This window comes from Paralichthys olivaceus, chromosome 2, assembly GCF_024713975.1.
Source record: "Paralichthys olivaceus isolate ysfri-2021 chromosome 2, ASM2471397v2, whole genome shotgun sequence".
Taxonomy (NCBI): domain Eukaryota; kingdom Metazoa; phylum Chordata; class Actinopteri; order Pleuronectiformes; family Paralichthyidae; genus Paralichthys; species Paralichthys olivaceus.
The window spans coordinates 22366252-22393226 of NC_091094.1; the positions used below are offsets into that span (position 1 = coordinate 22366252).

The 26975-nt window shown below is 43.1% G+C and overlaps 2 protein-coding genes across 8 annotated transcripts in view; both read left to right on the forward strand.

Annotated features, from left to right (window-relative positions):
* sulf2a (sulfatase 2a) overlaps positions 1-24705 on the forward strand; it is a 47702-nt gene extending 22997 nt beyond the window's left edge. For 3 of the 6 annotated variants that reach the window (XM_020087068.2, XM_069511872.1, XM_069511882.1), the window contains 20 exons: positions 13965-14207; positions 14969-15208; positions 15322-15473; positions 15917-16086; positions 17602-17752; positions 18031-18206; positions 18753-18881; positions 19183-19239; positions 19362-19491; positions 19845-20052; positions 20393-20675; positions 21012-21108; positions 21221-21315; positions 21401-21460; positions 21551-21717; positions 21877-22019; positions 22186-22294; positions 22386-22419; positions 22920-22973; positions 23347-24705. In XM_020087068.2, coding sequence (XP_019942627.2) covers positions 14009-14207; positions 14969-15208; positions 15322-15473; positions 15917-16086; positions 17602-17752; positions 18031-18206; positions 18753-18881; positions 19183-19239; positions 19362-19491; positions 19845-20052; positions 20393-20675; positions 21012-21108; positions 21221-21315; positions 21401-21460; positions 21551-21717; positions 21877-22019; positions 22186-22294; positions 22386-22419; positions 22920-22973; positions 23347-23377 — 2685 coding nt within the window. In that variant the 5' untranslated portion in view covers positions 13965-14008 and the 3' untranslated portion in view covers positions 23378-24705. Of the gene's footprint in view, positions 1-12315; positions 12466-13964; positions 14208-14968; positions 15209-15321; positions 15474-15916; positions 16087-17601; positions 17753-18030; positions 18207-18752; positions 18882-19182; positions 19240-19361; positions 19492-19844; positions 20053-20392; positions 20676-21011; positions 21109-21220; positions 21316-21400; positions 21461-21550; positions 21718-21876; positions 22020-22185; positions 22295-22385; positions 22420-22919; positions 22974-23346 lie in introns of those variants that run through there. The other 3 variants (XM_069511877.1, XM_020087070.2, XM_069511885.1) reach the window with 3 other exon arrangements.
* A 1508-nt stretch (positions 24706-26213) lies between these two features.
* arhgap46a (Rho GTPase activating protein 46a) overlaps positions 26214-26975 on the forward strand; it is a 31781-nt gene continuing 31019 nt past the window's right edge. Inside the window, exon 1 of one of the 2 annotated variants that reach the window (XM_020086722.2) lies at positions 26214-26451. In XM_020086722.2, the coding sequence (XP_019942281.2) occupies positions 26438-26451 (14 nt within the window). In that variant the 5' untranslated portion in view covers positions 26214-26437. The remainder of the gene's footprint in view (positions 26452-26975) is intronic. The other variant, XM_020086725.2, reaches the window with a different exon arrangement.

The following is a 26975-nucleotide window of genomic DNA, read 5'->3' on the forward strand; positions in this document are numbered from 1 at the left end:
GACATGCTTGTGCTGCTGCTGTGATCAGAGTCCTCCTGTGTGAACAGTTGGGGAGCAGCAGAAGACGCAGCTCTCAGCACATGTGGCCATAATACATGCACAGCTGTGCACAGCTGACTCATTATCACTTGCGAAAGCATCAGTATCAGTGTGACTGTAATTAGTTCTCCTTCTTGAATAACAAATGACTTGCTACACACGGCTCCTAATATAGCTGTGATTGTTTTCTTCTTTTTTGTTTTTGGAAAATTTGCCCTGGCTCTGTAACTTTTCGTGACAGAACCTCTGAGGGAGTTGAACCTTGATTTTCCTTATCGTCTCTGTGACACTAGCAAGAGCCCACAGGTGAATGATGCACCTTTAGTAAGGTATTCTGTTTGAGGACTGATCTCCACTTCAAAACCACAGCATGAGGACAGCATTCACCTCTCCTTTTCTTCCTCCCCATCTTGCTGGCAGTCGGGGCCTTCGGCAGTGCGGGATAAAAACCAAAAGTCTCCAAGAGAAACTCTTCAAAGGCTCAGCTCATCTGCTGGGTGAACACTTCGTCAATTCAGTTTTCTCCTCTTAAACCACTGTCCCTTCAACAGAGCTCTGGTTGTTTACGAAATGTGATATTTCTCATCCACTCCTTGCAATTGGTTGCATAAGGTGCCTTTGATATCTTGTGAGTGATGAAGGAATATCTTCCCTTTAACTCTTTGGGGGGATTAGCCTGTTGTTGGCAGCAACCTCAGACTGATTCCTCCTGGGGGTGTGTGATGCACATGTTTGGGCTCTGGGAGCATTGTCCTGACCCTTATTTTCCACATCAGCAAAACAGAAACTGCCAGCTTGCTTTCGTGCTCCAGCATGCCTTCTGCCCACTGATTAAAAGTCAAATATTAAAGTGCTCTGTTGTGAGCTAGGCCTAATTGATTCTTTCCGCCGGGTGCACACAGAATGGGCTGACAGCAGGCGATACCATGCTTTGTCAACATTGGGCACGCTGCCTGATGCTCAGGATGGCACCCCCAATAAGGCCCCCTGTGAGTGTGCCAACCTGCAGCACCACACGCAGAGAGGCCGCTCAGCACTCAGGCCAAGCTTCATAGTAACAACACAGGAGCAGCTCATTCTTTTGCTGCGTGTCAGCTCCCGTCAGAAGGCTGGGAATTGGTTCTGTATTTGGAAGGATGTGAAAAAGAGTGTGTGTGTGTGTGGTGTGTGAGTGGGTTTCTATGTGTTTCTGTTCTTAGAAAAATATGTCTTCTGCACACTTGCATAACCACTCAGTTAACTTAAGCTATCTGGGGCGATGGTGCTGAAAGGAGGTTTCATCTTACCACAAAAAACCCTTTTCTTTCTCATCTGATCTTCAGCTCTCCTGCCGTTACCATAATTGCTTTAATAGCTTTTAATCGCAGCCATGTTTAACAAGGAGATTACCAAACACAGGATGACACCAAGTATATCATCACAGCCCACTCTGTGAAAAATGCAGGAAGTCTCACATCTTTTTCTTATTTTGTTCAACCCTCCCTTAACTACAATGTAGGGATAATTAATTGAATCTTTACAGCAGTAAAAATTGCCGCTCTATCCTCCTTACACCAGGGCACTGTCCCTCTCTTGTCTGCTTACCCTATGAATTTACAGGGCATTTTATGTGAGTGTTGAATTGTCTTTGCTCCCCATTTATTTTTAATGCGTTTTACTTCACATATAGGAGAGCGCAACAGCGATCTTGCTGCTATACAACATTCATTAAGTGCGGACATTCATCCACGACGCTTTTCTCATGAATCTGATTGACCTTTCTCGCTCACTGTGATCCACAGTAAAAGGTTATGGGTGCCTATTAATCCCCCTGTGCTTGAAAAGCAGGGCATATCTCCTGTCCTGTCTGATGCTTTATGTTCCATCTGAGCCAACAGGGCGGTGTGGTAGGAAGGTTTGAAGGTGTATGTGGGGGCTGAGGTCAGAGAGCTGGCTGATGGTGCTGTAATGACTCTATTAGTGAAATGGGGCCACTCCGGCTCTGACACCACACTAATTACAACACAAGGGTGATGAACCTGATCAGGACCCTGCTAATTCTTGTTTAATAGAAGAGAGAAGAGAGATTGAAAATTGAAGAACAAGGCGACAGAGGGGGCGTGCAGGTTGCCATCAGTCGCGAATACAGAACATGTACCTTTTTCCACCTGTGTCAATTCAGTGTATTTGGTATTAGAATTTTTTCTCATCGCATTTTAGTGTGACCGGTTGCCAGCGGTGTCATGGTCTCCTGACTGCTTCAGTAGCAAAGGCCACAGAAAAGTAATCACAAGGTCCTCTCCCCTGAGCAGTGAGCAGGGATTTCATTTCTACCTCCATCCTCTTACTTACATGCTGTCGATCCCCAAGGGGATCCACGTCTGAGTGGGGGTCATGATCACAACTACAGGGGGGCTGACAGATGGCTGCCTCGCTGACAGGCACCTAATGGAGGGCTAATAGGAGAGAATGGCATCCCAGAGACCACTGCTGTGACCTTGACATGAGCCTGTGGAGGCAGGCAGGTGGAGGAGGAGGGTTGGAGGGTGAAGTGCCTCTATAGGAGGATGACAGACAGGTGGTGTTAATATTTATTTCTCTGACTCTCCATCTCTTTATTTGAACTCTGTTTACTTCTGTTGTCAAGTTAGTGACCCTGCAAGAACATCAACATAAACGAAAGTGATTTCTCTCCCTCTCTCTCTTTCTCTCTCTGTGTGCTTGTGGGTGAATCAGTCAGTGAAGTGTGTGTGGGTGGATGTTGACATGCTTCAGTATAAATGTTCTAGATTTTAGAGATTCTAGAGAAATTATTACTGACAGCCACGTATTTCCATTGTATTTTCTCTCTTTGGGGTTTCTAGAGAAATTATTACTGTTAGTTGTTTCACTTTGTATAAGTGCTGATAAATTATTCAGTTTGGGGGGAAAATTGTGGGAATAACAACAAATTCACTTTTTATTACAAAATGGAGACACAAACTAAATTTGAGGAGGAAAACTATATTTTGCAAAACAAGTTTAGAATAAGAATAATAAAGTTAACCAAAGTCCAATCAGTTTGATCTCTCCCATTATATATTGACGTATGAATTTTATATGAATGTGTTAAGTTCAATGGATTGTGAAACACCCCCCAAAAAACTCTAGCTGTTTTCAGACATGATTGTGGGTTCATTGTGGGTTCATCAAAAAATTTTAAAGGCAAACTCCAGGGAAAGTACTTCCCTGGAGTTTGCCTTTAAAATTTTGATAAATGCAGCAGGAGATTCTCAGCTCAGGCACGTTCACAACAACAGGAAAAATCTCTGGACATCCTGGCAAGGGGTGGGCAGCATGCAGGAGGCATTGCATAACATAGCTCATCGACACCAGCGTCGTCCCTTATTGCCAAAAGCTCTAATTTTATGGCTGTGGATGTGTGACACATCTTTTTCCTCATGAGATTTCTGTATATATGTATTTTTCTTTCAGTGTGGGGTCCAATGCATGTTAGAAATGTCCAGATAATCTCCTGTTGTGTTCTCACATGAGCTCACTTTGACATTATCCAGAGTATTTACTAGGGGGCTGGCAGGAGAAACTATGGGGAATGTATTCACCAACGGACTCTGACATTTGAGTTCTCACATACAGCCCCTCAGGATCATCTCAGGAGATTATCCAGAATTCAGTGCATGTCTGAAAACAGCTTTCAGTTGTGGGACTTTCAACTGAAATGTGAATATTTAATATTATTGGTCATTTTGACATATCTAGCATCCCTACATTTGCCAGAATGCATGTGTTTGTGTGTGTGTGGGTCTGTCTGTCTGTCTGTCTGTCTGTCTGTCTGTCTGTCTGTGAGTATATTTGTCTCCTTTTTCAGTGTCAGTGATACAGAGCAGCCGGAGGTCAGGCCTGCAGGGACAGCCAATAAGCATCACCCTCAGTAAAGGGAGCGCCACTGCTGCCTGATCAATCTGAGCTCTCATTAAAAGGCTGCCAAGCCCTTTGCAACCAGATACAATATCAATACTCCATCACCACAGAGAGACCTCAAAAGTCGTCAGGCAAGCCACTTGCAGCTATGCTGTCATTACCGGGCAGGCAACATGCCATAGAACCCCTTTGTCGGCCACTTAGGTTCCCCCCATGGTCTCAAACACAGGTCAGGACAGACAGATGGGCTGTCTGGGCAGCTGTCCCAGGGACACGGCAGAGAGAGGTGGATACCGACCTGTAGATGAGGAGACAGCTTGCAAGCTCTCACAAAATGAAGGGAGGAGGATGTGGGCTGTGTGTGTCGACTGTGTGCAGTTACACACCACTGCGGTTTCACCTGAGGGCTGTTGTTTGTCGTTGCTAATTTCTGAATCGGTCATTTACTAAGGATGATTAGAAGGAGAAAAGTAAACAGTGAACTCTAGCTGATCAGCATGTGTTGTTTCAGGTTTAAAAAAAATATGTCCTGGGTTTTGATGAATAGCTCAAACTTCCTGCTGGGAAAACCACAAACTCTGAATGGATCTCTGTGGTGTTTTTGGAGAAGAGCAAATGGGGGTAATTTAAGTGCCCATACATAGAAAGCCTCTGTAATTCAGATCATTGTGTGGGGGTCTCCCTTCTGTGGCCTAATCTTAAACCCCTGTGTGGTTGTGAGAGGGGAGGGAAGTATCGGTGTGTGCGTCTCTAAACCCCCAGTAATCCACCGACAAAAGGGCCCGGAGAAAGCCAGCGAGTGATGACGGGGGGTTAGGACAGAGAAAGGGTGGAGTGAAGAAGTGGTCGTCACCTCTCCAACCCCCAAGGGTGTGCTTAACACCAGATAAGATGGCCCCCGCGCCACATGGTGAAACATTCCGCTGCTGTGTGGGGCCTCTTTGAGTCGTCATTGTTCATCAGGCGAAGTGATCACATCTGCAGCAGCTGAACTGAAACTTTCAGACAGAATATTGATTTCTCTGTAATTTATTCAGCACACAGATGGCAGTTGTTTACCTAAAGTTGCAACTGTTTTTGTCTGCAATCATCATTACGTCAGGGCGATTAGGAGCAGTCCCCACTGCAGGTGCTAATTTGATGATGGGAGAGAAATGGCATGTAATTAAAAATTCAACAAATGATGGCTTCAAATATTCAATATGAGGAACGTGGTCTTATTTTATCAACATGTGCAATTTATAAACCAGAGGCAGACAACATTTTGGTTGTGCTTCCCAGTAATGTTCCTCTCATCAAGCTTTTTTAGCATTATAGAGTCCTTGCAGATCATATTTTGACTGATGCCTGGTCTCTCATCGGTGCAGCAGTTATGCAATGTCATACAGAAGTCACTTGGCTGCACTGAGGTCTCCGTGAGGTAGTAAGGTCTGTGGAACAATGGTCCCCGGCTGATTTGTCTGTAATCCATTTAGCTGAGATGTGACACACTGTAGGGGGGCTTTTTCCTCTGGTCAATAAGTGCCAATAAGAAACAGCCATCACTCAGCGGGCTGCCATGTCCACCAGCATGCTCACTTGTTTCTGCTGTCAACCCCTGTCTCAAAGGAGCTGGCGATTGCGTCGCTCTTTCAGATGAACCAACAAATGGCTTTCCCATACAAATCTCAATAGGACAGGAAAAGGCAAGGACACTTGCAGACTGCAAAGCAGGCGCATTTCCCTTAGACGTCTGAATAAACCCATCTAAAGTGAAAACAGCCACGTATTTACAAAACACCATTGACAGTTGCTCATTCTCTCAGTCTTAAACCCCTGGAGGTTGGGCTGTGGGGGGGGGGGGGGGGGCAGGGACAATCAGAGCTCTGTTTGTATTTTCTCTCTTTGGGGTCTCATGGAGCGTACTGCAGGGGTGCAGTGGAGGAGGGGTAAATGCCATGACCCTGCCGTCGACCCTGACTGAAGCCCCCTCAGTAAAAACCTGCAGACCACCACGCTCGCCCCACATGCCACCCGGTTGCTGCTGGAAACGGAGAGCGAGGTGGACGTGTGTGAATGACGACTGAATTCACCAAATCATCCTCTCGCTGCTGCAGGTTTTGATGTTGTTATTTGTGTCGTGGCTGCAATCCAAGCTCATTATGAGAAATGTCTTCACTGAGATGGTTTGTTAAACCTACAGGAGACAAAAAGGCAGACAGTAGCTGTGGGATGCCCTTCTAATGCTGCCAGGGCCAAATAATTTGCGAACAACACAACAATACAATTCTGCTCATCTGCTTCAGATACAGAGATAATTAGTCCAACTGTTGTTCTCTGCTTTTCGTCCCTTCGCTGGAGACTGAAATTTGAGGTCTGATACGTCATGTGTGGGTGAGTTTGTTTCTGTCTGCTGCTCTGTCTGTGTGTGTGTGTGTGTGTGTGTGTGTGTGTGCGTGTGCATGTGTGCGTATGGTTTACATTTTTAGTCAACAGAGAGAAACGAGGGAGTCTGTCAGAGCTCTTTGTTCTCCAGCGAGAACACATCATGACTGGGCCTTTTGTCTGAACTGACACCATCATACAGTCTCTTTATTTTCCTACCTCTCTCTGCCTCTCACTCTCTCCCTCTTCCTCGCCCTCTTATTATTTCCTTCAACAAACTATTTTCCCGACATCCTATCACTCTCTCTCTTCTTGGGTGGAAACCATTTAAGAGATAATGGGCCCTGTGGATTTTGGAGTTGCAGAGATGGAGATGATTTTGTTTCTGGATGTGGACAAAGCTCTAACTCAGTGCTGACGTCTTCCAGACGATGGCGTGTTTACCAGAAGATGACTTCTGAGGACAGTTTCTCAGAGTCTGTGTCTGCATATATAATTCATCAGTTTGTTTGTTTATTACCCCACTTAACTTACTTACTACTGCATGAATATTATTTGCACCATAAATCAGACAGGGAAAACTACATCATCAAAAATATGCAGACACCTAAACATGACACATGTGATTGTTGAATGTTTTTTTTCTTCTAAAACCGTTATCGTGATATAGCTGTTAAAACAGCTTCCACCATTCTGGGGAGGTTGCTTACAATCTTTTGGATCCTTTGCTTCAAAGATTTGACCTCATTCAGTCACAACTGCATAAGTGAGGTCGGACACTGATGGTGGGTGATAAAGCCTGGTTCACAGTCGCTGCTCCAGTTCATCCCAAAGGATTTAGATAGTATAAGATGAGGTCAGGGATACGCAGGGCGTAATGAGAAAAACATTTCGGTATGGACCTGGTTAAAATGTCATATTCTGTAGCACTGCTGGGAACTTAGGTGTCTTGGCCAAATCATGAAAAAGGGTATGACCAGAAAAATCAATTCTTTCGTTGTTGGGGAAAAATATGCAGACAAATGTAATGTATATGTAAGTTGTGGTGCATGTGTGTGGGAGTGCGTGCATGGGTGCAAGTGTGTGCAAGTGTGTGTGTGTGTGTGTGTGTGTGTGTGTGTGTGTGTGTGTTCCTTCCAGCTTTCCAGCCAGAACACATCACAGCCTCACTCCTTTTCTCAGGGCAACAGATTCACTGCAGGATTAATGATGTGTTAAGTGCTAAAATTACACTCATTCATATTTCACCGTCTGGGCAGCACATTCCACACGGTATTAAAGGTTAGAGAAGAATATAGTGTATAAACAAGAGAAGAAATGTCGAGGCAAATAGTTTAACTGCAGAATGAAATATTTCACACATGAGTTCTTCATCGCAGCAGAAATCTCATTTTGTCTCTTTAAAGTCCAACCAATGCTCTTTTGTGCCTGCGTATTCAAACAGAAAATTGCTGTACAGGTTCTGACTGTCGTCTCAGAATGTCTGCCGAGTGCCAAGCATATCAGAACCTGAGGGAAATCTAAATTAAATCTTCCCGGTAAATGGGATCAGCCCACGCTTTATCTCTCGTCATTCACAACTATTAAAGTTGGTGATTAGGAAGTAACATGTGTGACCAGAATTTTAAAACAAAGAGTAGTTGGAGAATCATTGAATGTGACTTCAGGGTTATCAGTGGGGCACAGAGAGTTTTGGCGGACTGTGCTACCATTGTTTTAGATTTCATCAAGGCAACATGAATGACTGATAAGCTGTTAGTTTAGAGGTCAGTGGTAAAACAGATCATATTGGATGACTGCTGGACAACCAGGATGCTTAACACTCTCCAGAGAAATGATGGAACTGCTCACTAGCAGAAATGACTTCATTCTACTCACGTTTCCACCAAAAAGTGTCTGGGACCGAGCTAATAGACCAGGGAGAGACAGGAAGTTACTTGAAATGCATTTTCGTTTATTGTAAAAAACAAACTCTAGGCGCATTAAAGAGGTCGACAAAACAGAACTTGGACAACTGAACCGCACTAACTGACCTGACAAACTGAGGCTACATCCATACTGTGGAAGAAATTGTTTCTTTTAAAACACAGTTTTATATCGAAAATGTCTCACACAAGTCTTTTACCTCCATATCGGTAAAAATCTGAATCCATACTAACAAACCTTAATGTGACCATTAATGTACACTAGATATGTGTGTGTACTATGGATCCAGGAGAACTAAACAACAAACAACAAACGACAACAACAACAGTTTTTCTTGGACAGATGATGAGATAGAACTGTGGGTGTTTACAATTTAACAATGATAGAAAACTGACCAGAAAACGAATACAATTTTTTTTGTCTTTGTTTCCAGGCGCCTCAGTTTTTGCCTGTTTTCAAACTAATATCAGAACAGCAGCATTTCCAACTTCTCCATTGTGCTTGAAAACTCCAGAGTACTGTGGTCGGCAGGGGTCAACATAGCAGCAGTAATGCATTTTCAAACTAAAACGTTGTGATGATGCAGCCTGAGGGGCGAACACAAGTGACTGATCAGACCCACTACATAACTATGAAACATATTAGCATAGCATTGAGCAATATTAATTAAGGAAAACCGAAAGCCAGGCAACTCCAACAGAAAAACCCTGAACTGGTTACTCTATGAAAAGTGAATAAACTTCATGAAAATTACAATTTACTAAAACTAATATAACAACATTGACAGAGAAATAAATGTGCGCGCTCTAAATCAATAGCTTTACTGTCAAATATTGCTAATAAAATTGAGTATGTTATTTGATGCAAAATCTCTATCCGTTATTTATCAGTTTGTGCTAAGAACCATGAACTGAGAAAGAAATGGGTTTTTGGATAATAATAGCTTCCACAATCTTGCTACAATCATAAAGTGTATTATGAGACACTTATCAACAGTTCAATGAGTAGTTATTGTGAAAGTCTTTCTCTAACCAAGTGTTATAGTGTTTTAGGTCATTGAATAAAACCCTGTCAGGGAACGTACAGTATTTTATCATGTAGGTGTTAGATTGACAAGCCCGAATGAGAGTAATGATTGCTGTTTTCCAGGTGCTGGTGGCACAGATTTACAAGCTGAGAAAGATAGATGAAAGATGGCAGCAAACCATAGCTTCTTATTATCATGAAAAAAGCATTCCATACTGTATTGAGAACTCCTCCTTGCACTGACACACACACACATATACTGCTCTGAGAGAAAGTTACTCTCACATAGATGCGTGTCGTTGCAGAATTTGCATCTGAATACCAACTTTTGTTGGTAAATTCAAGGGTCCTTGGAGATTTTGCACATTCTGTTCAAAGCGAGGCAGGCCAGTGGGAACAAAGTCACACATTAGCAAAGCTCTGCCAGCCTCGATTATGACCAAAGGGATCGGCTTGATACTGTTGCATCAGACCACATTCAGAACTGGATGTGTCTATTTAAACTTTCTAGCCACTTCCTTTATGTTTTCCAGCACAAAAAGTGGAGCTTTGAATGTTCCTGGCTTCCATATTTGGTTTTATTTTATACAGAAAGCCTTGGTCTGTGAATCTCGTCTTCTTGTTTGGGAAAAAATCCATCTGCAATGGAAGTGCTCGAGCTTTGTTCTCTCCTGACTGTATGCCTAAAGGTTCTTTCCCTTTCTCACACTCTCTCCGTCTCTCTCTCTCTCTCTCTCTCTCTGTTTGAAAATTTGTGATAGAGAATCCAGGAGTTTGGCTTCAAGTTTGTGGGCTTTTGCCTCCATATTTCATACGCATTACGAGATGCAGCTGATTAAATTGCAAGTGTACTCCATGACTCTTCCTCTTTCAATATGTAATAAATGTCTATTTTTTTTCGGAGGTTTTCTCATATTCTGTCTGTGGTTCAAGCCTTCTCAGTGGGCTGTAGATTGTATGAATCAGACTTTATGCCTGTTTCAAAGCCCAAGGTGTTTTATTTATGGGGGAAAAGTACATTAACACTTCGGAGAAGTCTTTGGAAGATTTATAAAGCACTCTCTTCGCTTCCTCTCTGCCTCACTTGAACTATTATAGCACAGATGTGTGTTTGCACTGTCATATACCTGTCTGTAGATCTGGTGTATGTTTTCATCTCTCCACTTGTGCCACCTTCTTACCATCATGCCCGTGCTGTGACATGGCTAGCTCGGTTGTCACAGCATTTATAATTCAGTCTTATCAATAAATGATGGCCGTCATTAAGTTTTTATTTGGCAATGCTGTGCTGCTGTCTCTTAGAGCGTCTTTACAAGCAAATGGCTGAAGTGCAAAACTTTCCCCCTCTGTTCTGACTTCCAGGCATCACTTGGCATTAGTATAACCTCAGATGATCCTTGGCCCCTCAAACATTTTTTGGAAGTCCATTTCCTATGATCTCATATTCTGCAAGCTTACTCCCTCAGCCCTTCCTCTCAAAGCCCCCAATCTTTAATGAGTTTTGCTGAGAGTCATATTTACTCATGTTGTCTAGTATTTCTGTCTAAATGGCAAAAACAGAAATTCTCTTTCATTCCATCTCCTCCGGCTGAATCAGCATTGTCGTTTTGTAGTTCACTCAAAGTGTAAAAAGCTGATTTGGCCAGAGCTCATTCAGGAAAACAATCTCTAAATCATCAGAGTAGTTTACAGAAACAACTCTTGCATTATGGATGTGTACTAACCATCACACTGGTCATGTTATTGGAGACTGATAACAGCTTGTTTTAAGTTTCCCTATACAGTTGTCCATCTCTGTTTTCTTGAAGGTTCCCAAAACAGCCTCTGTCTGTTTTGGACGTTATGGTTTCCTCTGCGTCGTCTTTGTGGTTTCATGTAGCATCTGCCACCCACAGAGATAAACAATACCGGTGGATGAAAGAGAGGGGGATACAGAGAACTGAAAAGAAAGGACTGTATGTGTCAGTTAGAACTGATAAAAGCCTGGAAATCCAATTAGTCCTCAGTTTACTGGGGGAAGGACAAGGGCCTCATGGGAGTAATGTCAGGAAATAATCACCATCATAGCATGTCAATAACACAGCATTTACATACTCGGCTGTTGATAGTTCACTGTATATAACTGAGTGTGTAAATCTGTTTGGTATCCATGACAGGTTTTCTCCACATCAGCTTTTTGAACAGATACACAACATCAAAGGGAATCGCATCATGTTCCACACCATAAAACCACTCTTTAAAGGGATAGTTCACCCAAAAAATTAAAATTCTCTCATTATCTACTCACCACTATGTCAGTGGATGGGTGGGTGAAATGTCGTAGGTTCAGGTGTTAACAGGATTGCAGCCAAATCCAATTGAACAGTTGAAGTAGCTGGGGACCACTTATTCAAACATTAAAAAACAACAGAATCAAAAATGAAAAGCCTCCATACATTCAAAATCGACTGCAAACGAGGTAATTTACACCATGATTTTAGCCTAAATGCACGTTATGACATCAGCAAGAACTCAGAGGTAGTGGTGTATAGTGGTGAGTAGATAATGAGTGAATTTTCGTTTTTGGGTGAACTATCCCTTTGAAGGGGCTAGTAGCAGATGTGTAGCTCTGATCACACTGAATTTATTCTCTATTCACTGTAGATGTCCTGGAATCCGTTTAGCTGGCTGAGTAATAACTGATGAAAACAGACAATGTTGGTTACATGTGTGTTGTTCATGGATTTCTTTATAGTCTCTGTCTTGTTTTCATCCAATGCTAGATCTGAAAGAAGGGATTCAGGCAGAGAGAGAGAAGGAGATAGGAGCAAGAACAATTTCAAAACACATAGTGCCCTGGGTCAGAGCTCATGTGCTCCTGCGGGGAAGAACCACATGCCCTGGAGTAGGAAACCAGAGCAAACCCAGCTGCTGCTGTACATTATGTGTGTGTGTGTGTGTGTGTGTGTGTGTGTGTGTGTGTGTGTGTGTGTGTGTGTGTGTGTGTGTGTGTGTGTATTCACACGTTTGTGGTGTGCATTTGAGAGTGCACATTTGTGCCTTTTGAGCAAAGCAAGACCATGGAGTAGGATGGAGGACATGTGTGGGTGCTGGTGCGATAGGAAACATCTCATTAATGAGCACAGTCTGGACACCAGTGTAGACTAGAGAGAGTTTTATGATAGAGAGGAAATCTCCTGCATTCAGCTCACACTTCTCTGCTGTGACTCTGTGAGTATAGGTTTTACTTTAAATGTGTTGTGCCGTTTAGATTTTTTTATGCTCAGTTGTGTGCATGTGTGTAGCCGGGCATTGTTGCATTTGTGATGACTTGTTAATAATTTTCCAGTCAGGTTGTCGTTAAGGAGGAGCAGTCCCAGCAGAGAAAGCTTGCAGTTGTTGTTATTGTCTTCATCTTCACACAAGGATTGCTCCGACCACGTACTCCTTGTGGACTCACAAACACACACACACCTACCCAAACCCCCACCTTTGTGTGACAGTGGTGGCGGGGTATTCACTGCCTCCTGTAAACCATGTTTATGGATTATGGTCACTAGGGCATGCGGCTGCTGTGATTATGTGTCATCATAAAATAGGCACATGTGTTCAGTATTTTGCTCAAATAAATGTGTGACATCTTATAGCTCAGTGAAAAGAACATGGTATAAAATAGGTTTATTTAATCAGGACTACCTTTGTTTTAAAAGTTCATATGTTCAAAATAAATTCTTCCTGATATTTGTCATTGTTCTAGAAATTAAATCTTCTATTTATGAGACCGTTTTTTCTCGAACATGGTTGAACAGCAGCTATCTAAATTGGAAACGGTTGTTTTCCTCTGCTTTGTTCCATGACTGCGGTAGTTGTTGCTGCAGTTTTGTACTAATTATAGATATTGTTTTAGACAGGTAAATAATGCTGCATATTTTCAGGGGAGCAAAGAAAAACAGTTTCCATGTTAAACTCTGAGGGGATATACTGTTAATGAGGAAGAGTTTTGAGAGAGCTAATAGGATTGCAGTATAATTTTGGCGAACCACATGTAGAGATTAATTAAGAAAAAGCTCTATTTAACACTTATTTGACTCTAATTGTCATGTTAAACTTTCACAGCGAGCAGAATTTGTAATTTTCTGCACATCTTGAGGCACTTTTCTTTTATTGACCTTGGTGATATTGCTGCAGTTATTTTTCCTGCTCTCATTTTTCACTGGCACTTTAGTATTTTTCTGTTCCACACTGTGTCGACTCTGTATCATGTGAAGTCGATGTTCTTCCTCTCCTTTTCTCTCTTTACATTGTCACCCTGCTCATTGACCCCTGTCTTCATTTTCCTCCTCTCATCTCTTCTTCTGTCTTTCCCCTTCACCTCTGCTTCATACCCCTCCTCCCTATCCCACACCAACTCCCCTCATCCCTCATATCCATCCTAACCCTCTCATGGGGAGGTGAGGCCTGAGCTGGCCCCAGGCCCAGGCCCATTAGCCCCAGCCTGGCAGCCATGTGCTCATCACCAGAGATCATTACACCCAGCCAATGACACCACTCTAATGCATCATTAATGATTGATTAACGAGCTGAGCTCAGCCTAAACGGGTGCATTTGTAAGGAAGAGCACCCAGTAATGGCTGTGCAAGGCTTCCATCTGCTATTTTTTACCATGTTTGTGTGTGTGTGTGTGTGTATTTTATTTTTATCAGTCTCTCTGTCTCTGTTTCGTATCTCAGGTTGAGAGAACTGAGGAGTGAGGAGGTGACTGCAGGGTAACGAGATGGCAGGACGGGTGCTCTCAGCCCCGCTCCCTCTTCTTCTTCTCCTTTTTGTGATGGTGGAAGTGCTTCCTGTGGTCCATGGCTCTGGCCACCTTTCTGGATACCGCCTCAGGTCTCGCCTGCAGAGGGACCGCCACTTTCGCAACGTCCGACCCAACATCATCCTGATCCTCACTGATGATCAGGACATCGAACTGGGTTAGACATTTTCCTCAGTTAATCCTTCCTCTGTGTGTGTTGACTGGGTGTTTGTGCATCTGTCTCTCTGTTTGCTTGTGTTGATGTCCCATGGGTATGGATATTCTCTCCATGTGTATCCAACAGCATCAGCAAGGGAAAGTCAGCCTAATGCTGGCTCTTGGCACCATAACAACTGGCCCACTCAAAGTCATGTGCTCCATTTGCCAACTCCTCCATTGCTGGCATGAAATGAGGGCGGCCTATGCCTTCCATTGTCCGGGTGCCAAACCCTGGCCATCTCCCTACCCGCTTAAGTCCTTTAGCGGCGTATTGGACTGGAGTGGCTGCATAATGGCCTCGGTGACATCCTTTGTCCTCCTGTGATCGCTAGTGAGAAGACTCCCATTGAAAAGCAGGAATTTATGGTCAAGCATCTGTTTCCCCAAACAATCACCATCAGCCTGAAAAGCTTTTGGTACACAGGCACTGTGTGGGTTACACTTTACCAAAAAGATTTATCCCCTCATTTACTTTTCCCCTTATTTTTCTCTCACCATGTCCATAATGGGTTTTGGTTTTCCCCCCTCATGCCCCATGTTTATATTTTTCACTGTTTACCCTCTCTGTTTTCCTTGATCTCTCACTCTTTTTTCCCCTCTCCAACTGCTTTATTTCCCTCTGCCTCCCTTGCCTTTCAATCCATGGCCTCTGAATTGCCTCTCACCCTCCGGTCCCTTCGCACAACCTCCCCCACCCACTTCTCTCTCCAACTCTCCCAGGCTCAATGCAGGCCATGAACAAAACTCGAAACATCATGGAGAAGGGCGGCACGCATTTCTCCAACGCTTTCTCCACCACGCCCATGTGCTGCCCGTCCCGCTCCTCCATCCTGACGGGGAAGTACGTGCACAACCACCACACCTATACCAACAACGAGAACTGCTCCTCGCCGTCGTGGCAGGCCCACCACGAGCCACACACCTTTGCCGTGCACCTCAACAACACTGGCTACAGGACAGGTGAAGACTGACAGTCTGACCCACATAGCATCACACACGTAAATTCAGTTGAGAGTTTCACAGATTCTTTGGGGCTTGATAACAACATTAACATAATCCTGTTCCTCACTCAGCCTTTTTTGGAAAGTATCTGAATGAGTACAATGGCTCCTATGTGCCCCCTGGCTGGAAGGAATGGGTAGCACTGGTGAAGAATTCACGCTTCTACAACTACACCCTCTGCAGGAACGGAGTACGAGAGAAACACAGCAGCAACTACTCAAAGGTATTAGTGGTATTAATTCCCCTCCCTAAATTGACAGAATCATTCCCTGCAGTTAAATTCAAAGGAAATATTTCTAGGTTACTTTTTAAGCATTGCTTAACAGTTACCATATGTTGTTATTGCTTTATAATTTCCAAACACATGTTTTTAGTTAAATGGGTACGATGTGATGACCAAGATATTTAAAACATTTTAATTTGATTTAATGGAAGGCTGAATTTTCCCTCTGTATAACCAACCTGACATACTGTGAAAAGAATTACTTTTTTTATAACTAAACTGCACTTCATGTAAATTTAGATTAAAACAGGATTACCAATACTGGCTTTAATAGATCCTAATGTCAGTAATGGGCACTGAGCCGGCACAGCTTAACATCTGCTCTTTTACTCTCCCCTGTCACTCACTGAGTGTCTGATGGACAATGTCTTCCTGCTCCACAGGACTACCTGACAGACATCATTACCAATGACAGCATCAACTACTTCCGTATGTCCAAGAAGATGTACCCTCATCGTCCTGTCATGATGGTACTGAGCCATGTTGCTCCCCACGGCCCAGAGGACTCCGCCCCGCAGTACAGCTCTGCCTTCCCCAACGCATCACAGCACATGTGAGAAAATTTGCCTTGAGGGGCCAAAACCAACATATCACTGATATTATTACCAAGCTGGGAGCCCTCAGATATTTGTATTTATGATAATAATCTAACCTACACAAACAAGGGGGAGCAGTTTGAATAGGATTGCGTCGACTTACTTGATGTAAACCGATTTGGTTAATTTGGGACAAAGCTGACAAGCAAAAGGTGGAATTTTTACATTTTCGCTTTCACAGCTATTTGCCGCAGATGAGTCATCCTCACATTCACGCTCCCTTTCATTTCATTTGACCCAGAATGACACAAATTCTATAATCTCAGCTCGATCTTATCTTCCCCTGCCTGCAGTACGCTGTTGGCATCTGAGCCCTCTCCGCTCTCTCCCTCTCCTCTGCCAGTGTTTCACTCCGGTTTATTTGGCTCATGTGTTGCTCACATTAGTTTTTACTGCTGTAATGAGCTCTGCTAATTTGTACCATTTTGTCAGCCATGACCGGAAATGCATGATTGATAATGCATAGGTAATGAATTACAGTCACACACAAACTACACATTTACACACATACACATAAAACATTTAAGACTTTGTCTTTCTGCCCATCCATGCTTGTGACTGGCTGTATAGTGCTGCTGGCTAATGGCAGACCTGCTATTGGCCTCGAGAGACAGATCCAAGGCCAGTAATGAGACTACAGTTTCTGCCCCCTCTCTCCAGCCCCCTCACACCCTCACCCTGCCTCATCTAATCCCTCCAGCATCATTAACCTGTACCACACAGGCTTTACACAAAGAATTTTCTGAAAATTCCGCCCCAGTGTCTTTGTACAAACTTTTAATTGCTCTTTCTCCATAAATTTGCTATCCCTTGGGTGATGTTTTCCGAGCACGCCTGCACTAGCTATTTTTCTCACTCCATCTCCCTCTGCCGTTATCATCCACATGAAGAGAGAGAGAGAGAGAGGCAGTAAAAGTCCGGCACTCCTCGGGTGATTAAGCTTCTTCCCACCTTGGCACCTTGCAGACGCTTCTTCACACTACATTAGAGCTGCCACTGTGAACCAGGCTGCACGAGGCATTAGCATTTCTTAAAAGTCAAATCGATCCACTTTAAGTGTTAAATATGTTTCCTTCAAAGATCTCATTAGCTATTTAGCAGTGTTTATTCTCAAATAATTAAAGTTCCACATGACTCTGAGTTAAATATTGATTGAACTGTGCTCACCTATCGATTGCAGTACTTTGCATTTTACATGATTTATGTAACTTCCAGTTTAGCACTGTGTAAACAGTTTTCTGGCTACTTTGGAAAGAAAGATAAGAGCTGGCAGATAATACTGCTCTAACTCAGCACACAATGGTACATTTTCTATAATCCAATTTACAGCATTAGACTATAGAAACTACATATACAGAGATGGAAAAAATAAAAAAGTGTATGGGGAGATACAATGATATACTGTGCGTTGCTATTATCCTCATTTTTAGTATCTGTAAGAAGCAACAAAAATGTAATGTTTCCATCTTCAGAACCCCCAGCTACAACTATGCTCCTAACCTAGACAAGCACTGGATCCTGCGCTACACAGGGCCCATGAAGCCCGTGCACATGCAGTTCACGAACATGCTGCAGCGCAGGAGGATGCAGACCCTGCTCTCTGTGGACGACAGTGTGGAAAAGGTAGGACGGACTAGCAGCCAGATAGACATATGCTTAAACACAGAAGCACACATGCACGCACACACTTAAACACACCAGACACACTCACACTCTGTCTGACACCCTCAAGTCCTGAGAGATCTGTGCTTGTTCTGACTGGGACTGTATAATGTATTCACTGACACACTTGGTAAATTGTTCAATCCCATTTTCCTTGAAACTGGCACAGGAGACGCTATCAAACATGTAGTAAAACTTTTTCCACTCTGTGAGTGTTTGATGAGTCGTATCTTCTGTAGGTGTATAACATGCTGGTGGAGACGGGGGAGTTGGAGAACACCTACATCATTTACACCTCAGATCACGGCTACCATATCGGCCAGTTTGGTCTGGTCAAGGGCAAGTCGATGCCTTATGAGTTTGATATCCGTGTTCCCTTCTATGTACGAGGACCTAATGTGGAGCATGGTGCCATGTGAGTGACTCCCCTGATATCTAAATGCTGTATTACGCTGCTTTCAGACAAACTTCAGATAATTTCCTTACATTCTCCAGAGGGGCTGTATGTGAGCAAATCACAGAGTCACAGGCTCCGGACTTTCTGTGGAGGTTCTCCTGCCAGTCCCCCAATTAAAATTCTCGATAATGTCTAAGCGTCCCAGTGGGAGAACATAGCAACATTTTCCAGAGGATTCACCACGAACAATTGGGCATCTTTGACAATGATTCTACACGTGACAGATGCTAAATTAAAAACAAATATGTTAGGAGGATAAAGAAGTGCCATGCACATAGAAGATGTAGACGAAGATTCAAGATCTTTTCAGGCGCAGTTGTCAATGTATTGGAAAAAAAAAAAAAAACTTGATCTCCACAGCTGAATTTATACATTATATCCTGAAAGGCAACCTCTGTAGAAAATCTGGACCCATTGTCCAGAGTTCATGTCTGAAAATGGCTTTATATATGTGAAATGAATGAACATTTGATCACTGATCACTGTCCTTCTGTTTCCCCGCAGTAATCCTCATATAGTGTTGAATGTTGACTTGGCACCGTCTATGCTGGACATGGCTGGTGTTGATATTCCGGCAGAAATGGATGGCAAATCCATCCTCAAGCTGCTGGACACAGACAAACCAGTCAATAGGTGAACACACACATCAGCTATTTTACTCACTATCTTGGCCTTTAGCAAATGACTGAAGAATGATATTTAAAATGCTGCAGATTTGTGCCAGGAAGTAATTTACCTGAACTTCACAAAGTTTTGCTAAATCTCTGTTCTTGGTGTTTTCTTGCACATAATGAAATCAGCAATCCAAATATAAATGTATAACACCTTTTCAGTGCTGTACAAGGGTGGCATTTAGAAAAGGACTGCTTGTTTATTCAGTGCAAATATCACAGAGTGGTTGGACAGGATTTTTCCTTTCTCTCTCATTTTCCAGATTCCAGTTGAGCAGGAAGGGTAAAACCTGGAGAGACTCTTTCCTGGTGGAGAGGGGGTATGTTTTATGGATTGACCTTTTGTGGGACATGTTCTCATTCCAGGCATTGTCTTGTAGTGACAACAAACTCTTTGCCTTTGCTTGGGTCAAGGAAACTTCACGTTTTCCTGTCCTTGCAGGAAGCCTCCACACAAGAGGGCTGATGGGAAGGAAATGGCCCAGGAGGAGAACTTCCTGCCGAAATACCAGCGTGTGATGGACCTGTGCCAGAAAGCAGAGTACCAGACGTCCTGCCAGCAGCCAGGACAGGTATCTGACCTGCAGGAGCCAAAAAAGACTGATTTAATTAAGTTTGAGAGGAACAACATGGAGTGCAGCTCAAGCAGAGTGATAATTTGCTGTCATTGTGCTTTCAGAGTTCTATTAACATCAAAGTTTCTTTTTTAATCCTTCAAAATAAGTGTTTAAATATGTGTATAAAGAACCCTGATTTGTAAAGAAATATGAATAGCAAGATTGATCCTATGAGAATATTGATCTGGAATATTTAGTTCATTAAAATTCCACAGATCTACATTTCTTTGAGGATAATACCATAAAGGCCGACTTTAATCAAAAGCTGTTTGTGGATTACCATAATATTTCCGTCTGTGTTGTTTCAGAAATGGCAGTGTGTGGAGGAACCGACTGGCAAACTGAGGCTGTATAAGTGCAAGGGCATGGCGAGTCTCTTTGCCCCACGTATGCAGGCTCTGATGGCCAGCGATGCCTCCCAACTGTCTCTCACACCCAACGCAGACAGCTGCAACTGTGGTGACGTGAGCGTCAAAACATCAATCCTGAAGAGGAAGAGGCTGCTCACCAAGAAGAGTAAGTTCCTCTTGTCACTCACATGCACCATTGTTCTGCTGGTTATTAATAGATGTGATTTTGTGCAGAAAGATTTCCTTTGAAATGTCCTTGCAGCAGTCTACAAAGCCTTGCCAAACAGGGACATTAATCTCAAACTAAAATAGCCTGCTTTTGAAGTATTCATGAGATGAGGAGTGTGTCTGTGCTGCCATCAAGTGGTGGGCTTCACTAATAGGGCCTTGAGAGAAGTCAATTACATCAATATCTTTGATCCCATGCTGGTCTTCACCTGTCTCCATCATCACAGATCCTGATCTGCAGTATCAAAAACACAACCCTCTTTTTCCGTCTCATTCAGATTCTTCTGTCTCGTCTTATTCAGAGATGAAATCCAGTAAGACTGTCTCTAGGAAGCGCTGGGCTCGCTCTGTATCATTTGAGCTGGATGGAGACCTGTACGCTGTGGACTTGGAGGACGGCTACCGGCCGCTGGGATCCAGTAATGGCAGCTGGACCAGAGACAGGAGGACCGGAGTGGAGAATGATGAGGACAATGAGGAGTTCAGTGGAATGGGAGTCACAGCCAAACCCACCAGCAGCAACAGACTCACACCACCCGCTGCTCTTAAAGTCACCTACAGGTGTGTGTGCGTGTGTGTGTGTGTGCTTGTTTTTGTTATCTCCTTAGTACCTTTTTCAGCACAAACACTGACCTTGTCAGGACTAGTAGACCTCATGGGGACCAATGCCTGGTCCTAATAATGTCATTTCTGACGTCCTGGTTAAGGTTAGAGGTAACATGAGTATGGTTGTTAGGTTAGGGTTCGTGTGAGGCATGAATTGGTCACGGTTAAAGTCAGGGATAAGGTTTTGATGAGGTTGTCCACATTTTGATAGTAATCCTATGTATTAAGATCAAATTCTTAGGGTGGATGGATGGCTTTTATTTAAGTGAATGTTTTTTTTGGTTCCTGCAGATGCTCTATTCTTATGAATGACACAGTAAAATGTGATGGAGGACTCTACAAGTCCCTTCAAGCATGGAAAGACCATAAACTACACATTGAGCATGAGGTACTGACACTTTTCCTTCCTTGTTTAATCCTGCGTGTAAAATCTTTTTCATGCATTAGTATCTTGTGGTGTCTTTGTTTTATGGCTGTGTGTGTGTTCCTGTTGAGTTTAGATCGAAACACTGCAGACCAAAATCAAGAACCTGCGTGAGATCAAAGGTCACCTGAAAAAGGTGCGGCCAGAGGAATGTCAGTGTGACCCTCCCAGGTGAGAGTTAATCGGGACACAACACTGTCACCAGCAGCATGGTGATATAATCATATATTTAAACTGTCCTCTTTTGTCTTTTCAGTTATCTCCTGAAGAATAAAGACACTTTCAGGCTAAATACAGGACGCATGCACTCACTGAGGTAAAAAACATACATTTTATGACACTAAATAACTGAGGGATTTTTATTTCTCCCTGCAGCTTTATTATAACGATTGTTTGTTCTCGTCAGGATGCCATCCAAGCAAAAGAGTCAGTGGCTGCAGAAGGAGCAGAAGCGCAGAAAGAAAATACGTAAATTCCTCAAAAGGCTCCAGAACAACGACACCTGCAGCATGCCTGGTCTGACGTGCTTCACCCATGACAACCACCACTGGCAGACTGCCCCCTTCTGGACAAGTGAGGAACAACATGTTGTTTTAGAAGAATATTATGTTGGAACTTATTTTCCAGAGCAGATATAATAAAAAAATATTTTGGGAATCCTGGTGTAATATCCATTGTTTTTCATGCTCACCCCTCCCTTCCCTACCCACTCCCCCTTCCTCTCTCCCTCAGTGGGTCCATTTTGTGCATGCACCAGTGCCAACAACAACACCTACTGGTGCCTCAGGACCATCAATGACACACACAACTTCCTGTTCTGCGAATTTGCTACTGGTTTCCTGGAGTATTTTGACATCAACACCGACCCATACCAGGTATGTCATTTGTGCAGACACAAGCATGATGGCAATAACCTGTGAATAATAACTACAAAATGAACCTACAACATGATTGATGGTGCATTCCTGTGAGCACAGGGGGCACACATTTTCCATAGTTCCCAAAACCCTTGCTGACATTGTGTCCTTATTATTCCTGTAGCTGATAAATGCTGTCAGCACCCTCGACCGCAACGCTCTGAATGCATTGCATCAACAGCTCATGGAATTACGAGGCTGTAAGGGACATAAGCAATGCAACCCAGAGAAGGGTGAGAAAATCTCCTCTGAGGCAAACATGAATTATTATTACGTCTGCTTTGATTCTGACTGAGACTAATTTAAACTTTTTCTTCCTTTTAGGAGGGAAGGAGCGAAACTACTTCAGCGAATACAGGTATTTTTTTTCTTCCTCTTACAGCACAGTTGATTACCTTGACAAACACTGCAGATGGAATTCATGTAACAATATAAAATCAGAAAGGTTACAGCCTCCCCAGTGCGTCTTTGGTTATATTTTTGCTCAGTGAGTAATCTGGGGAGTCAAGGAAATGAAATACAGTGATTTTTGTGCTTAAATTGATCCTCTATAAACTTCCATGGTTCCTTGCTGTTGTGATCAAAGTAATTCAGCATGCAGAAGCAATAAAGGGCCAAAATATAAGCCTGCATTTCAGCTTTTGCTCTTCCCTTTTAATGTAATGAAGCCTAATTGCTTGTCTCTGCTGTGCGTGTGGGGGTGTATGTGTGTCTGTGCGCATGCATGTATGTATGTGTGTGCACCTGTGTGTGTGCGTGTGTGTGTGTGTGTGTGTTTTTTGTGTGTTTATACCTGTGTGTTTGTCTACATGCACATGCATTTGCCCTGCGCGTGTTTACGTGCTGTGCATGCTTCAGGCCAGTTCATCGTCGAAAGAGGCCAAAAGTGAAGAAGCCTTCGTCCAAATCGCTGTGAGTTTGTCATAACCCATCTGTTCCTCTGTAGTCAGCCAAGCTCTACTCCTCTCTCTGTCCAGATTTTCTTTTAGCTTGGTCAGATGACCCAGCAGCATGCTGCCCTCACTCCTTTTCACTGTAGCTCTTTACATCTCTAATTACAGTAACTCATCTACCTGCATTGCAAAGCTGCACCTTCATCTTTTTTTTCATTCACCCATTCAAGCAATGCAGATGTGTCTCATTATGTTGTGTTCTCAGTCCTGTTATTGTCATTCGTTACTTTTCCTCGCAGTGTTGATAGGAACAGACCACAACTGGAGCCATGGTTTCCAGTGAACCCCCGAGCAGCACATGTAACTCACAGCTCTGTTTTTCCCCTGCACAGAGGGCAGATTTGGGAAGGGTGGGTTGGTTAACCACCTGCATCCCACAACCAAGCACATCAGCCTCCTCCGGCGAAGGAAGGAGAAGGGAGGGAGTGCAGGCAAAAACCCAAGGACCTTGACCACACTTCGATGGACCATAACCTGAGATACCACTTTTCTCTACTCTGGGTTTTCATTCTTGAGCGAGCTGCTGTTTGCAGCCCTCACCCAGACAGAGGAGACGCTGAGACTGAGAGGAGGTTTAAAGACTCTTCCACCGTCAGTTCTACCTGCCGCGCACATTTCATACACATTTGCATCCTCTGTTAACCCCCAGCTGTCAGGACTGTTAACATCAACAAGATGCTGTGAATCAGGTGGGGGTAGTTTGGTATCCACAAGCCATTCAGTCTAACGGTACTGCTTGTAGATAATATATATCAGCTTTAATCAGTTTTCTTTCCTGTCATGAGATGTAAGGTGGCAACGTGATGATACATGTCAACACTGCTGCTACACAATGATGCCATGGCCTCGTGATGTCTCTGTGGCTCATGCTAAATCATTAGTGCTTGGACATATTTCTTTCTCTTTTCTCTGCACCAACGTGTCTGCACATGGAGGTGGCACAGACTTTTCAAACAGCCGACAGTAACAGACTCTTCTAATCTTTTTGTATTATAGTTGATCTTAACGCTGATGAATGTCCTTTAAAAGCGTCATGTTCCTCAAAGCTGTGAGATGGGGAGACCGCCACAGCGTGTACAGCCCTACACTAACCACTCTCTCACAGTAATACAACCCAAACCTCCAGAATATTGGTCCACAGGCAGGATGCGTCATTACTAGTGAATGCCATTTTACTCCTTTGCGTTTTCAGTACCACACTGTAGAAGTATCCAAAAAGTTTGTTCAGCTTGCTATACATGGTGCTACAGAATAACAACACAGATACAAAACCTTGCTGTACAGTACAGTATGTATTTGAATGTATGTTGTGCAATTAATATAAATGTTTACAATATTTTTTATAATACTGAAGAGGCAGACCTCATTGTATGATATGAGCTGACAAAATGAACTTATAGTGAGAAATGTAGCTTGAGAATGTCATTGCCCTCAATTTGTATGTTAGTTCTTTCCTTATTTACATGGGAAAAGCACTTAAGGGGTTCACTGTGAAGAGAAGCGCCATGTACATTTCAATGGATGTTAAGTTTACTCTGTGCCGGAGGAAAAACACAACAGTGTAATACTTATTGATGTGAATTTTAGCTAGCTGCCTTTGTTAGCTTCTGTGACTTTTTTTAGCAACTATTTCCATAGACCTGAGTGCTGATAGTAATTGTGAATAAAGTGTTGTTTGACCATAAATATGACCCGACTATTACTCTGACATAATGTCCAGCAGGTGTCTCTGTCTGCTTGTCCACAGGGTTACATGGTTTCTACATGTCACTAGTATTACTACACTGGAGAGACAAGTACTTATCATCCTGAGAGAGATAGTTTAGGTCTTTGAGGTTTTAACGGACTGAGTCAAGTGAGAATATGTTGAAAAATCTGCATATCTTATCTCTGGTATTCAAATATTAGTCCAGGTGTGTCGCCCAGCAACTTCTTTCCAAAAATGTGGCTTCAGAAGAAACACTACAAGGTCAAAAGTTTAACAACTACAGGAGATGTCAGAGTAAAATGAACCCAGTTGATTACTTTCATAATATATTTTTATATAGTTTGATGAAACTGTATATTTTAATAAGTAAACAAGGCCTTATCAAATCAAATGTGCACTGATCTGCATATTTCACATCTAATTGTGTTGACATATCAGAGCCAGAGCTTATTATAGACAGAAGTTAATTTCACTCCATAAGTCAGAAAATACTTTCTATGGCCATAAGTAATACATTAAATATGAATATAAGATAAACTTTACTGATCCCACTGTGGGAAAATTTGCTTGTTACAGCAACAAATAGCTGGAATGAGGTATACAAGAATATAGAATAATACAATTAAACAGAAAATGTAATACAATAAAATAATATACACCTATTACTGCAAACAAATATTTTATTTGTAGAGAAATTAACATGAGAAAAGAGTGTCATAGAATAATTTGACATGGGTGTGTACTGAAATATTCAAAGTTAGGTAGGAGATAAGACTTTATTAATCCTGAAGGAAATTATTGTGCCAGCTTGCTCCAAGATTACAATAATATAAAAAATATTAAATAATATAGATATAATATATAAATAAAATAAATAAGGCTGTGAATGATATATATATAATAGTTCCTCTGGTAAAATAACATTTTGAATATAAAGTGAAAAAATACTGGAAAGTTTGGTTCATGTAAGTGCAAATGAAGTGGAGATTACTCCAAACATATGAATTCTTTTTTTATCTGCCTTTTTTGAAACATCCACAATAGATGAATAAACAAACAGTAAAAGGAAACCGCTGGAAGTCACTTATTGTTGCTCCAGCTGCTGCTGCAGGGGGACAGATGAGGCTGTCCCCTCAGAAATAAAGGTCTGATCTGACAGGAGACAGTTTGAAACACTTGATATCCCGTCACGTGCTCTGATCAGTCCACTTCTGATCTGAGTGAACCTTGGCTCCCACTCTGCAGCCAGCTCTGGGAGAGGGGGTGAGGGGGAGAGGGGTGAGGGGGAGAGGGGCGCAGACTGGGTGACCCCCCACACACCGACCTGTGACTCACGTGCAGAGGCGGAGACCCATATGGGATTCACCAGGAGAGAGAGAGGGGGGAGAGAAAGAGAGGGAGACAGACACACAGAGAGAGAGAGAGAGAGAGAGAGAGAGGGAGAGAGAGAGAGAGGGAGGGAGAGACAGACACACAGGGAGACAGAGAGAGACGCAGAGATAGAAAAAGAGAGAGAGAGGGAGGGAGATAGAGGGGGAGAGACACACACACACAGAAAGAGAGAGAGAGAGAGAGAGAGAGAGAGGTGCGTCTCGTGCAGCTCACTTCACACACGGAGCAGAACAGTCGCGCGCTAACAACCAGAAACTTCACAAAAACTACTAGTTCTCCTTCTGCTCCTTCTTCGCGTGCGGCTCGTTTACCATGTGAAGAAAATGGCCGGGACAAGGTAAGACGCCTCTCACGTCGATTTCAAACCGATAACAGAAAAAGTTGAACAGGGGGAAAGTTGAGGAGCGAAACGCCGCCGAAAAGCTCCGTGAGGGCAGCTAGCAAGAGAGCGAGCTCCAGCTCCAGCCCCGAGGGATGTTACACACGCAGTGAAATGTTAAGTTGTTCAGGTGCAGGAGCTGGTCGAACTAAAAGCAGCAATAGACTGAGTTATATGACATCCACGGTCTAATGTTTCTGTTAGTGTTTCCACTTTGTTAACTCTGTGACCGCTGTGCAGTTTAAATAAAGATGGGCTGGTTGGTGTTTCGCTAGCATGTAGCTGAGGAGCAGTTTGACACTGAGATAAGTTGAGCCTTCATTCACTGTCTGCAGCAGAGTTACATCAGCTGAAGCTTCTGTCGGATCTTAAACCTACTTTCTACTTTCCTCCTGTTCCTCTCATCTTTTAAATGTCTTCTTCAACCGATCCACACATCGGTTAAAGTGTTTGCTGCGGTTTTAAACACCAATAACCCAAAC